This window comes from Urocitellus parryii, chromosome 2 (assembly GCF_045843805.1).
Source record: "Urocitellus parryii isolate mUroPar1 chromosome 2, mUroPar1.hap1, whole genome shotgun sequence".
NCBI lineage: Eukaryota > Metazoa > Chordata > Mammalia > Rodentia > Sciuridae > Urocitellus > Urocitellus parryii.
Window position 1 is genome coordinate 105,270,434 of NC_135532.1, and position 16,732 is coordinate 105,287,165.

Genomic DNA, 16,732 nt, shown 5'->3' on the forward strand with positions numbered 1-16,732 from the left:
TTCACTGTCCCACCACCTCATGCCTCAGTGCATTTGCTGCAGAACTAACATTGTATCGGGCATTGGGTATTTTTCCACCTCCTTTCCTTCACATTTCCAATTTCTGACCATTTTATTCCTTTATGCTTTTAAGTCCACCTAGCCACCTCAGTCTTAACAGACAATCTTCTCTGAACTAATGCTGTGTCTTACTTGGGCTGCTTTAACAGACTCCTGTCTGGTTTTCAGGATCCTTGTTATTTCTCCTTCTAGTTGATTTCCCACATCACAGCTAGTCATGGCATAAATATTTTCATGACATATAAATATGGTCATTCCATCCTTGCCACTTCCCCTGGTTTAAAACATTTAGTAGATTGTTTTGGGCTCTTTGGTACAACGGTCCTCCATTCCTAATTCTTTTAAAACACCTCGTCTGGCCGGTGCCTTTCTTCATCAAAAGTGCTTTCTCAGCTTCCTTAACTCACCCCCCTGCCCTTCTTCTCTCAGCCCAATTGCCTTCCCATTAGTGGAGACTATCCTAATGTTGCGTATCTTCATGACTGCAATTTTATACTTAATGTTTGTCTTCCCTATAACATTGTAATCCGGAATGGCAATGCTTTTTTTAAAGTCCTTACTATTGTTGTTTTTTTTGGTCCAAGCACATTAAAGATTTTCAGGTAATGTTATAGCCATGGCTGGTGCCACCTAATGGTGACAAAAGAGATTAATCTATGATCCAATTTGTACAGTTGTGGGAATGCAATAAAGTTAGCATTCTTCCCCTGATGTTATCTAGGAATTAGCATTGCTGTTTTTATCTTTGAGGAAAATCATCCAGAAGAAGTTGTATTCCTGGTTGTATCTAATCTTTTTTTGACTATGTTTCCTTTTCAGCATATTCTGGAGAAGAACAGAGTAATCTCAAAGACTGTCCTGATGGAGTTCCTTTTGAACAGAAGGGTCCAGTTTATACTGCATGTCAGTTTCCTCTTGCCTTACTCCAAGAATGCAATGGTATAGATGATCCTGATTTTGGCTATTCCAAAGGAAAACCTTGTATTCTTGTAAAAATGAACAGAGTACGTACATAATTAACCTCTGCTGGGGCTTGTTTCTAAAATCCTTTGTTAAGAAGCTATTTTTAGATCATTTGATCATTTAGATCATTTGATCATTTAGATCAGTTAATGCCTTCTTATTAAATGTTACCTCATTGGGGAGTAGTTTGCTTAAAAGGCCAGCAGTGATATTTATTGCTTTGAAAAATGTGTAGCAGGACTGGCACAGTGGTACATACTTGTAATCCCAGTAGCTCCAGAGGCTGAGGCAGGAGAATTCCAAGTTCAAAGCCAGCCTCAGCAACTTAGTGAGGCCCTAGGTAATTTAGTGAGAGCCTGTCTCAAAATAAAAAGGGCTGGAGATGTGGCTCAGAGGTTAAGTGCCTCTGGGTTCAATCCCTGGTTTATTCATGGGTTATATTTAGCTTTTTATAAATATTTAATAGTAAAGGATAATTCTGTGTTATGTGTGTATGTGATGAAATGGTGGAAATAGAAATAAAATCCCATGCAGGTGAGCTTCCTGGGATATTGCAGTGGTAACAGCTTTTTGTTGTTAACAGAAATAGTGCCTGAACACAGTCAGTAGCAGAGTAAGGAGCCAATAACGTTCATTATGTGAGAGCAGTAATGGATTTAGGGTCATTATGCCAAGGAAGCTGCTTGCCCCTCTATAGTGAAATGACCCTGATGCCTGGCTGCTCTTTAAATAGCATGCCACAGAGTTTCTCTGATAGAGCTGTATTTTGAGACCTTTCAAAGTCTCCCTTGAAAAGTGGATCATTCCTGGTCCTTTACTCACAAGATCCTAAGTTCACATATTACTGAAGTCACCATTGGTAAGAAAATTGCTGCCACCCTAGTAAAAATAAAACTTGAGTCTTCTGAAGTTGGCAGTGCTAAATAAGATTTCCTGTGGGTAGAACCAGCGAGACCCTGAAGTGACAGACTGGTCCTCTTGCAGCTTTGTCACCTGCCCTTTGAGAGACCACAGACAATGACAGTTTCTAGTTTGTCCTGTAAAATTCTAGAGACCTTCTGAAAAATTGCCTGACAACATGGCAGATAGCCAGTAAATGATTAGTGAGACATTTCAACAAAAATTAAGGTTAACAAAATAAGCCAAAAGTAATGTGAAACTAGATGATCTGTTTGTAAGAGAAATTAAATTTATTATTATTATTATTATTTTTAATAGAGATGCCTTTTATAATCTTATCCTGCTGACAGATATCTTCCCAATAGAAAGTCAAAAGAAGGAGTCCCTGTCTGACAGGTCCAACCTTCTGGCTTTTTTCCCTTAGGATGACTTTCCTGAACAATGGGAGTCTGAGACCACACTCACTTGAGGGTTTTTTCTGCAGAACTTGACAGAAGGGCAGTGGCAGACATAGGGATCTGTGTTAACATGTACATACCTAATATAGAAATTTTACTTGTATAATCCCAAAGTCATTGCCTGTGCAAGGCTACTTCTTGCTTTTGGTATTATTTTATATAGGTTGCAACAGTGTTTTTTATTTGAGAGGAGTATTTGTATTTTAGAAGCATTGACATGTAAACTACATATTTATTCAGAATGCCAAAAGGTCCTCTTACAAAATAGATGGATAAATAGATGGATAAACCTGTTACCATTCACATGGTTATAACTGACGTAAATGAAGTAGCCTTGGTGCATAGTACCAATGTGTGCCTTTGTGTGCTTTTGTGGAACCAGATAACTGAAATAAGGTGACACTTAGTGGGCATTATGACTTAATTTGTTTTCGTAAAAGTTATTTGCTCATGCCCGGAATCTCAGCTACTCAGAAGGCTGAGTCAGGAGGATTGAAAGTTCAAGACCAGCCTGGGCAATTTAGAGAGACCTGACTCAAAATTTAAAAAGAAGGGAAGCTGGGGATGTAGCTCAGAGATAGAATACTTGTCTATTGTGCAAGTCTCTGGGTTCAGCACCACAAATTAACAGTTTATTCTGCCTTTGGAGAGTTTGTTTTATTTTTAATACCAGAGATTTAACCCTGGAGTGCTTTACTACTGATTTACATCTCCAGCCCTTTTTATTATTTTGAAACAGGGCCTTGATAAGTTGCTGAGGCTGGCTTTGAACTTGCAGTCCTCCTGCCTTAGTCTCCTGAGCCGATGGAATTACAGGTGTATGCCACCATGCTCAGCTGCAGTTCTTAATATTTATATTAAATGATTTGTTCAACTATATAATTAGGTTTTAGGTTTTCTGGGGGTTTTGTTTGTTTGTTTTCTTGTTTTAAGGTTAGCAAAGTACACAACTGTGTTTGTTAATGGATGCATTTTCTAAATCTCTTCAGGATAGCAGTAAGATGGTTAATTGGCAAGAAAATTATTATATTGGCAAGTTAATTTTAATGCCCCCCAAATCAAAGTAAAAGATAGTCAATCTCAACTTCCTGGTCCCTCATCCCTGATCTCTGGTCCCCAGCCATAGAGGAGAAGGTTCCATTGCACATGTGTGTGATGTTTACACTAATCATTGTTTCTTAACCTTAGATAATTGGATTAAAACCCGAAGGAGATCCAAGGATAGAATGTGTTCCAAAGGTTAGTATTTTTTTTAAAATCTCAACTTTTAAAGCTCTGATGTTTCTTAAAATACTTTAGTATTTTAAGTAAACTCACTCGAGTGAGTTTAGCCATCTTTTTTCTTTCCTAAGTCCCCTCACTGTTCAGTAGCAGCTCTTCTTTCTCTTTCCTAGTGATGGTTCAGCGTGATGTTTTCTGTGTGTTTGGCCTCACACGTACACTGTTTCACCAGTTTTGAGGTTCACACTCTCATCTTAGAATGTAACTGTAGTGTTTTAATATTACTATATCATGTTTTCTGTCTTGGTATATAAATTGGTGTGCCAAACCTCAGTGCCATCTGAGAGTTAAAAGGTGGTTCATTTTCCAGAAGGTAGAGGTATTGTTTTTCTCCCCATCCCTACATTATTTTCCAGACTACTGTGCATTTTTCATTTCATAACTTCTTTTGTTTTCTCTCCATGCTGCAAATACATCTAAGACAAATATATAAAAGATGGGTAAGAGTTCTGAGGAGAAACTGTTAATTTGTAAACTTAATTCTGTTATTATGCTAATAAATATTAGCATTCAACCCCAATTGTTTTGTCAGAAGTGTTTTACCTAAATTGTTGCATTGAAATCACTTCTAAAGTTGTGGGGAAAAATTATAATTCCTTCAATTCCAGGTGGTTTTCTTATTTGGGCACAAACTGCTTACTCATCTGTCAGAATCACTTGGGTCTATTGGGTTCCATCCCCATAGTTTCTGAATCAGTTGGTCTGGGGCACATGCTTGAGAACCCTGCTTTAAAGTATCATTTTAAATTTTTTGAGTATTTGATCACTATTTAGATTAGACTAATAAGCCAAGAAGTTTGTGTCCTCTCAGCTGAGTAAGAAGTCTACATTGTGACTGTCGGCAAGTTACTTTACCTCCTTCTGCCACAGTTACTTCTGTAGGAAACTGAGATAAAGAACCAGAATCTCGCCTGGGAGCTGTGGCACAACACCTGTAATCTCAGAGTGTCAGGAGCCTGAGGTAGGAGGATCTTGAGTTCAAAGCCAGCCTCAACAGTTTAGCAAGGCACTAAGCAACTCAGTTAGACCCTGTCCCTAAATAAAATAGAAAATAGGGCTTGGCTCAGTGGTTGAATGCCTCCGAGTTTAATCCCCGATCCCCCCGCGACCCCCAAAGCTGTCAAAAAAAAAACACAAAAAACAGAATCTCCTACTGAAGACCCTGGGTTCAGTCCCCGGCACCAAAAACAATTTAAAAAGCCAGAATTTCACTTAAAATTACATGCTACACATCTAAGCTGAGCTTTCTGAGATAAATTCTTGTAAAGATCTAGAGAGCATGTACTGTCACTTCTTAAGGGCATTATGGCTTTCTTGTAAGATTATATCTTATAAGAAAAAGTATCATGTAACTCTCCGATTCTCAGGATTTGCTTAACATCTTTCTGTTAGAAAGTTCTGAGGTTTGGTACTGGGCCTCAGCAAGGTGGAAGTGCTAATTTTCTGCAGTGTACCTGTACACGGGAGCTTTTGTCTTCACACATGAACAGACTCTGTACACAAGCTTGGAATGGTGGGTCCATGAAGCCAATGTCACCTAAGAAGAAAACAGGCACCCAGGCCACAGGGGCAGAAGCTTTAAACTCTTCCCCAAGATTTTCATTTTGCAAGTTTTTGGCCATTATCAAGAAGTCCATGTAAACCTGCCCTCAAGGCTTTAAAGGCATTTTTTTCCTTTGTATCTATTATGTACCTCTTTGCTTCTAGAATAGATGGGAATCATGATATTGAATAAAATCTAGATGTAACAATTCAAATTTGCTTTGAAGAGATGTGGGTTAAGTACATAAAATAATCAAAATAGTGGGGGTGTTTTTTGTTGTTTTTAGAGTTTTATTTTTGTTTAAAAGAAAAAAACAAAATTGGAAGAAATTCTTATAAAACTGTGACTCCTAGCCTAGCTCCATGAGAGCCAGGTGGAGCCCATGAATTTTAGTGGTGTGGCCACGTAGCATATACAATATTTTGTAACTAGTGTTTTCTGTTAGCATTGTCTAAATCAAGTGTTCTTCAGTTTAAATCCCTTAGTTGATGCACATATCTTTTTATGCAGTGCCTGTGTCTTTTATTTTGTGTTGTGTCCTTACATTTGTCCTTTGCTATCTTCTGCTCTTTCCATGTATTCTTGATGTGGATCATTAGACCTTGTCCTTCCTGGAAGGTGAGGCCATTACTCTTGCTTATGTTCTCTTGCTCCTAGTGCCTCTTGTTTGTGCATTTCTTATTCTTGTCCCCTGACATGTGAGATGATATAAGCAGAGAGAAGAACTTCTTGTTTGATTCTTAGTTTTGCTATATTATTTGATGTATGCTTTCAAAAGTAAAAATTAATGAACAGGGTCTGTTGGCCCACGCCTGTAATCTCAACTACTCGGGAGGCTGAGGCAGAAGGATCACAAGTGTGAGGCCAACCTGGGCAACTCACTGAGACACTGTTTCAAAAAATACAAAAGGTGGGTCTATGGCTTGGAGATAGAGCACCCCTGAGTTCAGTTTCCTGTACCATAAAAGGAAAGAAAAACGAAGAAGAATGTACAAACTGGGAATGAGTGGTGGAGTGCATGCTTAGCACGCACGAGGCCCTGGGTTCCATCCCAACACCACACAACATAGAATAGGTTTACTCTTCTAAAATTCAAGTATTTAGTCATGTTTATGAAGTTTTTAAATGCCTGGAATACCAGGAGACTCAAATACTGAATGGTTTTCATGTGCTCAAAAACTAATTCATGGGAAATGTGGATAAATTTCTGTCAGTGGTTTCACCTGGTTGTGGTGATTATGGTTACTAACCATAATTTCCTGTCCTGAGTGCTGCTTTCTAGATTGGCAGCTTGCAGTAGCCACTGCTTTCCAGATAATATTTCCACAATGTTTTTATTCATCTCAGGAAAACTTGGTGCCAAACCTGGTGGTGTATTCCTGTTGTCAGAGGCCAGAGAGCTGGCATTTGAACAGTTGGAGAGCAGATAAGATTTTACAGTAGAACATCTGTAAGTTAGAAGGGACCTGGTGAAAGAGTGTAGGTTATGCAGGTCATTTTTGAAGCATCAGGATAGTCTGTGTCAAAGGGGTTTTTTTTAGTTACTTTAAGTATCTTCTCAAAAATAGACATAATATAGTTGGAGTAGCAATATAGTTCTCCATAGTGTTTCCAATTGATTCTGCTTTAACTATAAACACATTTTAAAATTCTTTTCGTGTCCTAAAATGGGTTTCTTTTGCTTTCAACTCTAGGATGGAAGCACAGCAATTGTAGAAACATATCCTAATCTTGGAGTTATAGACTTAAAGTATTTTCCATATTATGGGAAAAAACTGCATGTAAGTATTTAGAAGTTATTTATGTCATACTTACTCTTTTGGGAAATTGAACTATCCCATCTGAGGTAGGTAGACACATGATCTATGAAGTTTGTTCATCAGCGCTTTGGGCTTTTAAAGACAGTTGGTGAGGGCAAGTGGAGCTTCCCTGTCTACAGTTAAGAACACAAACCTAAGCAGACAAGTTAAAGGATGATTGTTTTCAAAATACCATTTTCTCTTTCATTATATGCTTATTCAGTATGTACATATTTAGAGAAAGTAGAAGAGTACTAAAGAAATCAGAAAGCTCATTACAGGGCTGGAGTTGTGGCTCAGCGATAGAGCGCTCACCTAGCACGAGCAAGGACCTGGGTTCGATCCTCAGCACCACGTAAAAATAAAATAAAGGTATTGTGTCCAACTACAACTAAAAACATTTTTTTAAAAAAACCTCATTACATAGGTATGAATATATTGTAGTACAGTTTTGTCCATATTTTTCTAGAAATATATATATGTTCATTTATAAAATTTGGACCGTGCTATATATATACTATTTATTTATTTATTTATCTATCTATCTATCTATTTATTTGCAGTGCTGGGGATTGAACCCAGGGCCCATGTCTATTAGATTAAAAGTACTCTGCCACTGAGCCAGTTTCTAACCCCTTTCATCTTTGTGTTTTGAAATTCCATCCTTGAAGTGGTTAAAATAATACATGGTACAGAGTTCCCAGATTTTAATATTTTTCCTCACTTGTCTTAGCAGTCATCATTTTTTAAGTACATACATTTCCCCCATCTGAATCATTTGGGACTAAGTTTTTGCACTAAGTGCATCTTCAGCAGTCTGTGGTCTCCAAATCTGGACCAGTTCCCCAGTTCCTGTTTCATTTTCTTGTATTCCCAAGTGTATGAACTATTTTTGGTTTACTTTATGTTCCTTAGTTTGGGTTCATCAGTTTTTCCTGCCTCCCTCCCTCTCTGTCTTCTGGGCACTTTCATCAGTAGTGCCTGAGAAGAAATGTGTTCTCAGAGGTCACATCAGAAGGGACATGGTGTCGATTAATCCAATTGATAGTGATGTTAGCTCGTTTATTTTTTTAAGGTGGAGTCAGCAAGGTTTCTACACTGTCAAGTTATTTTTGCCTTTTCATCAATAAGTATCACGTATCGGGTGTGCTCTGAGAATATAAACTACTGTTTGGGCTAGAACTTTAGCATTTGTTGATTTTTGCCTGGGTCATTTATTAGTGGGATGATGGTTCCTAAAGCCAGGTTGTTCACTTTCATCTTTTTCCATTTGATAGTTAGCATTCTGCTGTACACAAGAGCCTTCCCTTCTCCAGTTATTTATTTTAGCACAGTAGACTCATGGATTCTTCTTTAATTTAGGGTTTACAATCTATAATAATTACTATTTTGTTGTTAAAATTGTCCCAGATTTGGCTAGCAGAACGTCTTTAGACTGGCTTCTGTGTCCTTTTGACATGCTCCTATAATTCTCTGAGCACTTCCTTATATTCTGGCATCATAAGGTACTCCAGATTCATCTTGCACACTTTTCCTGCCCCAGCCCAGGAATCAGCCCTGGTTCCTTTTAGGAAAGAATAGTCTTTAAGAACCATAATGAAGCTAAAATAACCAGGAGTATGTTTGCACCAAGTTGCACAGTGACTTAAAGTAAGGCTCTGTATACCTACTATTTTACATATAGGATATAGACCTAAGTAAAATCAGGTAGATCTGATGACTGTTTACCAAATATAACATAAGAGGCCATAGTGAACACGTATCTTAAGTTGATTTTTTACTTCCTGGGGCAGCATTATAATGAGCTTTTAAATCCTAGTGTTGCCTCTGCTGCCTTTTGGACCAGTGTATATCACACGCACACAGAGCAGTCAAAAAAGTTGTCATAAAAAATACGTTTTTTTAAAAAAATGTTTTTTTAGATGTAGATGGACACAATACCTTTATTTTTATTTATTTTTATGTGGTGCTGAGGATCAAACCCAGTGCCTCATACACACTAGGCAAATGCTCTACCACTGAGCTATAACGTCAGCCCATAAAAATACAAATTTTAGTTTCATATTATAGAAGTATATTATTGTATTTCTAACCCAAAATAAATCTAGAAATTTTTAAAATAAAAAGACCCTTCCACATGTGGAGGTAGTAGAAGCCTTCTATTAACCCTTGAATGAAAAAAACCAAGATTATAGAATGTTTAAACAATATACCATCTATGGAATTACCATCTATGGAATATACTCAAAGCAGTACTCAGGAAAATTCATAGTCTTCAACACTTTATTTTTAAAAAAGTAAATAAGGGCTGGGGATGTGGCTCAAGCGGTAGCACACTCGTCTGGTATGCGTGTGGCCCGGGTTCGATCCTCAGCACCACATACCAACAAAGATGTTGTGTCCGCCGAGAACTAAAAAATAAATATTAAAAATTCTCTCTCTAAAAAAAAAAAAAAGTAAATAAGGCAAAGAACATGACAGGTCTATTAAAAATTTTAAAAATTTGCAGAGTAATCAATTCCTAACAAAGTATAGATGAAGTTACTATGGAATTTGAATTCATATATTTTCCTTTATTTGCCAGGTGGGATATCTGCAGCCATTAGTTGCTGTCCAGGTCATCCTTGGATCTAATAGTACCAGGAATGAAGTAACAGTTGAGTGCAAAATTGATGGATCACCCAACCTAAAAAACCAGAATGATCGTGACAAGTTTTTGGGACGAGTTGTGTTCAAAATTATAGCACGTGCATAGTATGTGTAGGATGTCTCCACAGAATAAATGTTGTGTTGTCTGTCTTCATTTTGCATCAGCTGGACCTGCCATTCTAGAATTAAGAGACCACCTTGGAGAAGGTGTGTGGTACATGACACTGGGGTGACATCATAACGGGCTTCCAGATCATAGTGTTCAGTGTCCTCTGAAGTAACTGCCTGTTGCCTCTGCTGCCCTTTGAACCAGTCCATTCGCCTGATAGGGACCAGTGAATACCTGATTCTGAACACGTAGGATGGGGTCTTGCCCTCTTTTTATGTGGTTTAATTGCCAAGTGTCTAAAGCTTAATGTGCTGTGCTATGTAAATATTTTATGGATTTAACACTGGTTAACTGTCATATTTTGATGCCAACAAAGTTTTAGGGATAAAATGGTACCTGGCCAACATCAAGTGACTTTATAGCTGCAAGCAGTGTGTGTGGAGAAGTTCTGTATGTGAGGAGGAAAAAAAGAAAATAAAAGTGGATCTAAAAGTGTTATCTTGGATTTTTTTGTAAAATTATTTTTTACATTCTGAACTAGTCTGTGGATCTTTTGATTAAGAACACAAATGTTTTGTTGTAAACCATGCTTAAAAATATATATATGGGATTATTTTAGTGATGGATAAATCTCCTGTAGTGGATGTATTTTAGTCCATAGAAGACACAGCGTCTTTAGGTTAGCCAGGGTTAATATGAAGCTAATTTTTTATGAAATTAAATTCATAAGACTTAAATTGTGCAATAATTTGTGAAATGTCTTATTGCTTTTATTTAGCAGACTGTGGACTCCAATAAAAGATATAAATTGTGGAATATAAAAACTTGGAACTTATTTGCAGCTTGAAACCAAGTTAAGTTTTTTATGGCACGTTGTTGGTTAGTGTCAGGGGTGTTTCCTCTGCTGCTTTAGTTGTGTTCTTGGTGGGACTGTCATAATTTGAGCTACTTTCTCCTCTGGGGAAAGGTGTGCTTCCCACATAATCTGTGGATTTTTTTTAAAAAAGCCCTGTTCCTATTTTTACTTTGTTCCTGCTTAAAACAAAACAAAAAAACAAACCAGAGCGTATTTCTTGAAGTTTTCTGTGTTGCTGCAGTTGAGACCATCAAGACAGCCCAGCTGGCTCAGGAGTGGCAGTGTGGAAATGCTGTGGGGGCACAGGGTGGCTGGGCCTGACCAGATGGGCCTCTGTGGCCTAGTGGCCTTTCTGCTGGTTTCCCAGTCAGATCACAGTGGCAGTGGCTTTTACTTCAGAATTCTTTGCAACTGAAGAAAACGATTCTTGGAGTCTTTCTCGTTGTGCTCTTACCAGGCTATGCAGCAGAGTGCCGTGGTCTGCAGCAAGGTGCCACTGCCACTAGCCTAGTGTGACAGGCGCTCAACAGCTGTCCACTTGGCTCCTGTGCACTACATGTTACTGATTAAATTTGTACTTTTGGATTTTTGAGATATGATGTAGATAAAATTTGTTTTAATGAGATTAGACAAAAGCAGACCAGATTCCTAACATAAAAGGAGGATAGAGATGCCATCCGAAATGGAGCAGTAGGTTTTAAAGAGAAATAAATGTTATATAATGTAGCTCAGTTGGTAGAGTGCCTGCCTCATGTGCATAAGGCCCTGGGTTCAATCCCCAGCACCACAAAAACAAAAAAGTTCCAAAATCATCGTATTAGTGCCTCCTTGGTTCAGCAGTTTGGACATGGCTTGTCCCCTGGCTGCTATGTGACCTCAGGTGCCCTCCCCAACTCAGTGGCCCAGTTTTCTTCAGTCAGTAAAATTAGGGGCATTACATACTGTTTGTCACAGTCCTGTGTGCCAGGGAATGACAAGCCCGACTTTTGGAGCATATGGAGATGAAACAACGTGGTCTCAGAGACTTTAGAGGAGGAGGGAACAGAGAGACTCAGGATGTGCTCTGCTGACAGTAACATGATGTGGAAGGAGCCATGGAGTTGGGGTAGGACTAGATTATTCCTAATGTCCTTTAAAAATTCCTTTCAGTATAAGGTCCCAGGAGACCGGAAGTGTTCTGTGGGTGGGGGGGGTAAGCCAAGAGCTGGGCCTGAGGGATGGATTAAGGGTTGGACTAGACCCCCGTGTGTTGGCACCTGCCAGCCTCAGCAATTTAGTGAGGCCTTAAACTACTTAGTAAGACCATGTCTTAAAATAGGGGGCTGTGGCTTGGCTCAGTGGCAGAGTGCCTGCCTTGTATATGTGAAGTACTGGGTTTGATCCTCAGCACCACATAAAAATAAATAAAAGATTAAAAAAAAAACCTACATGATCTGGGTTTATTAAAAATAAATAAAAAGGGCTTGGGATGTGTCCCAGTGGTTAAGTGCCCCCTGGGTTCACTCCCTGGTAAAAGAAAGGACTGAGACTAAGAATGGGGGTTTCCTAGGTCAGCTGGAGTCTGCATTTGGACAGCATTTCTGCTGCATTTCAGGTTTTCCTCCAAACTTCAGGACTCATTCCTGCTCTCCACTGCCTGGATTTCTCAGTGGCGTGCAGATTCCAGCCTGAGCACCCAGCAGCTTCCTCCTCCGTGCAGTGCTGTTCCCTCAGACCACAACCTGAACAAGAGCAGACGGCCTGACGGAAACCAGCTTTTGCATCCTTGGCGATTGAGCGTAGCACTAGTTTGATGTAGTGGACAGAGAAGATTCAGGGTCGGTTACTTTGGCTGATAGGGTATTTAAAACCAGTGTGTTATATTCCTTGCCAAAGGAAAATGGTGGCCTGCTTTTCTTAGATCTCTAAGCTGTTTCACATCGGACTCTACTTAGGTATAAGTCTGAGTATATCATTTTGGTCACTTGTAGACACACAACTATATTATTCTGTCTGTCCCTCTGAACATCCCAGGCTGTCAGCCCCTTCCTGTGTCAGTGTCTCTTAGTGGAGTTTTCTGTAGACTAGCACATGCTGCTCAAGCTCTGCTGTACTTTGGTAATGTCCCCACGCATGCCATGGTGAGCTAAGATGCACCAGTCTGCCTCCTGTGAGCTCTGAGTGTAGGATTGCTGTCACCAATGTTGCAGCCTGTGAGGAGGACCCAGATTCTAGTCTGCTGGGAGACATCACGTTCAGATGGACTCAGTCCTCATTTTGGATAGACGAGGTAGAATGGGCTTGAAATCCCCACTTACATGTGATTGCTTAGAAATCTTCAGCATATTGCTTAACTTCTCAGCTGCAGTTATCTGCCAAATGAGGTTAATACCAACCTTCAGGGTTGCACGAATCTGCATGAAATGCAGATATAGTAGATGTTCAATAAAGGCCAGTTTCAGTGCTACCTCTGTTTTTGAGTTTTTCTGATTTTTCAGGAATGTCTGCAGTCCTACTCTTGGGTGTGAGCAGTTTTCTGTCACCCTAAGCGAGGGCAGTAGTGGAAAAGGGTACAGGTTGAAATCTATGAATCGCTCTGCATAAGTGGAGGTCATGTCTACATGAATTTTAAACAGTCCATATGGAATTTTTCTTTTCGTTTGGCTTCCCTTGCTTCAGTAAAGTCGAATTGGAGTTTAATTAAAACTGAACAGTGTGTGCTAAGTGGACTTCAGCGTTTTTAGATCCATTAGTTCCTACACTAAGGAGAAGTATTGTCTTTGAAATTATATTTGGTCCCAGAGTTTTCACATGCTCCTGAATGAGGAGACTGCTGCAGAATGGGGCTCTGTGTTCACAGGGCTTATCCTTGAACCCAGAGGTGCTTCACCACTGAGCCACATCCCCAGCCTTTTTTATTTCAAGATGGTCTTCCCTGAGTTGCTTGGGGCTCTAAGTTGCTGAAGCTGGCTTGGAGTTTGCAGTCCTCCTACCTCAGCCTCCTGAGCTGCTGGGATTACAGTTGTGCACCACTGCACATTGCAATGGCTGAGTTTTGAACAAAACATTTTCTCATGTTCCAGGGACTGTTGTCCTTCAATGAAGCCTTCTTATGACAACTACAGCATCATGTTTCAACTTTCAGAACATTGTACAGATGATTTTTTGGATCTACTGTCAGCGATCTGTAGCACAGTTTTTGACCATTATCATAAAAGGTAGGGTTTGTCCATCAAGGGTGGACTGAGTTAAAAATTAAGCAGACATCACTCAGCGTTAAGACTGGTGATGGATGGGACTTTAAACATGGAGAACACGGCACATGAGTTGATACAGGGTTGTGCGTCTCCTGAATCCGTCTTTTAAGATTACATGTGGGTCCTGAGCCTTTGTAAGAACAAATTGCATCTGACTGGCCACCCACCAGCTGGTGACAGGCCAGCTTGGGTTTGGAGACTGGGCCCTTCTGTCCACTCAAGTACAACTTGCTGGGATTGGAAGATCGGCAGTGCTGCTGTCTGGCACCTGCCTCAGCAAGATGGTGCTGAGAATCCCAGGAGGTTGAGACGCTGGCCCCGGAACTGGAGTGGGACTGGGGCTCCAGGCTTCCTGCCCTGCAGGTCATAGTTGAGGTGTCCCTGGTGGAGGCAGAGCCAGGGTGAGCTTCAGATTGGCTTTGTTCCTGTGGTTCTCCCCGGGGGTGGGGCTGGGGCTTGGCTAAGAGCAACTGGGATTGGTGCACCAAGGGCTGTGGTTTCCTGCAGAAGTCTGTGTGCCCTGAGATAAGGGCTGGGGGGGGGGGGTGGATTTGGGATGTCCTGAGAGATGCTGTATGGCAGGGTGGAAGGTGGCAGTGGCCAGAGGGGGAGAAACAGAACCAAGGGAGGAAAAGAAGAACCAAAGTCCAGCTCCAGCACTGCAGAGACCCTTTGAAGAGAGGCATCCCAGTGTGACCCTTGCTGAGAGTTCTTTGTGGCAGGACACAAGATTTTAGGTACGTGTGGTCTTCACCTTCTGGTATCCAGCCCAAGGTTATATCACATCACGTGGCAAAGGGACTTTGCAGATGGAATTAAAGTTGTTTGGATTATCCGGGGATTCCAGTGTAACCAAGGCAGCTGAGGCAGAAGTGGGCCTCAGCTCAGAAGGGTTTGCACACGGCTTCCTTTCTGAAGGGACCATGTGGAAATCAGAGAAGGGAATGTGCATTGCCCGCTGCAGGTGGGTTTGGCAGCCCAACTCAGCCCTGCAGACTGTCGAGAAACCCCAGTTGATGCCAGCCCTGTGCCTTTCTAACTTGGTTGCATGTGGTTCTGGTTCAGTGGGATGGTGGGGTGCTGCGTTTGGGTGGGGCCCTAGTCTGCATTCCTCTGAGGACCACAGGAGCCCAGGGCCCTGGCAGTTCAGGGTGAAGGGGGATTGGAGGGGGAGAGGCCCAGGAGGGGGTGACCTCCAAAGAAGTCACATTCCCAAGGGCTAAGCAGAGGTGCTGTTGTGGCCCCGGCCTTGGCCCCTCGGCTTTTCAGGTGCCCTCCCTGGCTGGCCGCTGACCCAGGCTGCCCTGTGAGGCAGGCAGAGCTGCGTGTGCCAGGCCATGTCCCTTCCCTTGTTTTCTGCAGTTCTGGGGGAGGGCAGGGCCCACAGCTGTGGGCTCAGCAACCCCAGGACAGCGTGGTTCAGGTCTGAGTCCCCGTCAGTACACCCTTGTTCCTGATGGAACCCGGTAAGCTTCTGGAGGCCAGTGGCCTGGAGACAAAGGGACCTCACCTCACCACTAAGAAAAGCTGCCCACTTGCTGTCGTGTCAAGACACACTGTGCAGGTGCTGCAGCCCATGCCCGTCATTCCAGAGCCGCAGGCTGTGTCCTCTCCCAGGACTGCAGAAAAACAAGGGAAGGAACATAGTCCGGCACACAGGGCAGCCTGGGTCAGTGGCCAGCCAGTGACGGCACCTGCAAAGCCGAGGGGCCAAGGCCGGAGCCACCAACAGCGCCTCTGCTCAATGGGAGGCTGAGGCAGGAAGCCTCGGCAGTTTTTGGAGACCCTCACAACTTATGGCAGGCGCCGTGCTGGGGCAGGTGTGGTGTGGAAGCCAGAGGCCCTCAAGGACCTTACAGATGAGCAGCTGGACTGCGGCCACTCCTGTCCAGCGCTCTGGGCAGTGGCTCTCCTTTCTGTCACCCTCTAGGGAGGGTAAAGACCTTGGGAAACTAAATTCTGAGGCCAGGTCCCACTGGTAAGCCGTCCTCCTGCTGAGACCCCAGAGCTGCAGTCACAAGCCTCTGTCCCCAGGGTGGGGCTCCAGGGCTCCTTGGAAGCCTTGTGTCGTGCCTTGACATCGCCTGGACAGCCTGTGGAGCAGCAGCTGCTGCCCGCCCCAGAGGCCCCACAAGCACATGTGGGGTGGCCCCCGGCTGGCTGGCCGGCTCGGCCACAGGTGGTGTCCTCAGGACACGCTCGTCTGACAGTCATCTGGCCCCAGGTGGGTCTTCTTGGACGCCTTGGTTCCCTCTGTCCTGTTTGGTCCTGGTGCTGAGGATGGGACCCGGGGCCTTGTGCAGGCTGTACCACCGGGCTGCACCCCTGGCCTCGGGTGTCTTCCACAGTGATCCCCCTGAGGAGGGTGGCCCCGGGCAGTGAAGAAGGCCCCCTCTGTTCTGCGAACGGCATTTGTCATTGAGGCAGAGTATGGCACCCCGTCCCGTCTTCCACGTGGTGCCTGCCACCCCTTCAGACTCGCCCTATGCCATCTTTTCTACAGGTAAGTGATCTCCTTGGGCCTCTGAAGTGAGCTGGCTCCTGACTGTTCCGCCTGCCTGCCAGGAAGGCCCTCTCCGCCCCCACCCACCCTGCCTCAGGGAAGTGCTGCTCAGAGCTCACCACTCACAGGCTGCCTGGGCTGTGACTCTCTCAGCCCTGCCTCTGGCTGTCTGTTGGGTTTGGACCTGATCACATCATGTGTCCTGTTTGTGATGCCTTTTGTCTCAGGTGTGTATTGTCAGACCCTTGAGGGAGGTCACCTGGACTCAGTGGCCTGGGACTCCTCCGTCACCAGGAGGGCCTCTTATAATGTTTCGTGTCCATGGCACTGAGAATGTGCTGGTTGCTGTGCCACCTTCTGGCGATGGGCAATGGC

The 16,732-nt window shown here is 42.7% G+C and overlaps 1 protein-coding gene and 1 non-coding gene across 8 annotated transcripts in view; both read left to right on the forward strand.

Annotated features, from left to right (window-relative positions):
• Atp1b3 (ATPase Na+/K+ transporting subunit beta 3) overlaps window positions 1-10,571 on the forward strand; it is a 38,490-nt gene extending 27,919 nt beyond the window's left edge. For 6 of the 7 annotated variants that reach the window (XM_026385038.2, XM_026385040.2, XM_077795287.1 and 3 more), the window contains 4 exons: window positions 880-1,064; window positions 3,570-3,620; window positions 6,900-6,986; window positions 9,589-10,571. In XM_026385038.2, the coding sequence (XP_026240823.2) occupies window positions 880-1,064; window positions 3,570-3,620; window positions 6,900-6,986; window positions 9,589-9,759 (494 nt within the window). In that variant the 3' untranslated portion in view covers window positions 9,760-10,571. Of the gene's footprint in view, window positions 1-879; window positions 1,065-3,569; window positions 3,621-5,054; window positions 5,409-6,899; window positions 6,987-9,588 lie in introns of those variants that run through there. The other variant, XM_077795286.1, reaches the window with a different exon arrangement.
• Window positions 10,572-11,335: 764 nt separating this feature from the next.
• Trnam-cau (transfer RNA methionine (anticodon CAU)) lies at window positions 11,336-11,408 on the forward strand. Its single transcript has one exon. It is a non-coding gene; the product is annotated as a tRNA-Met (tRNA).
• The last annotated feature ends 5,324 nt before the right edge of the window (window positions 11,409-16,732 follow it).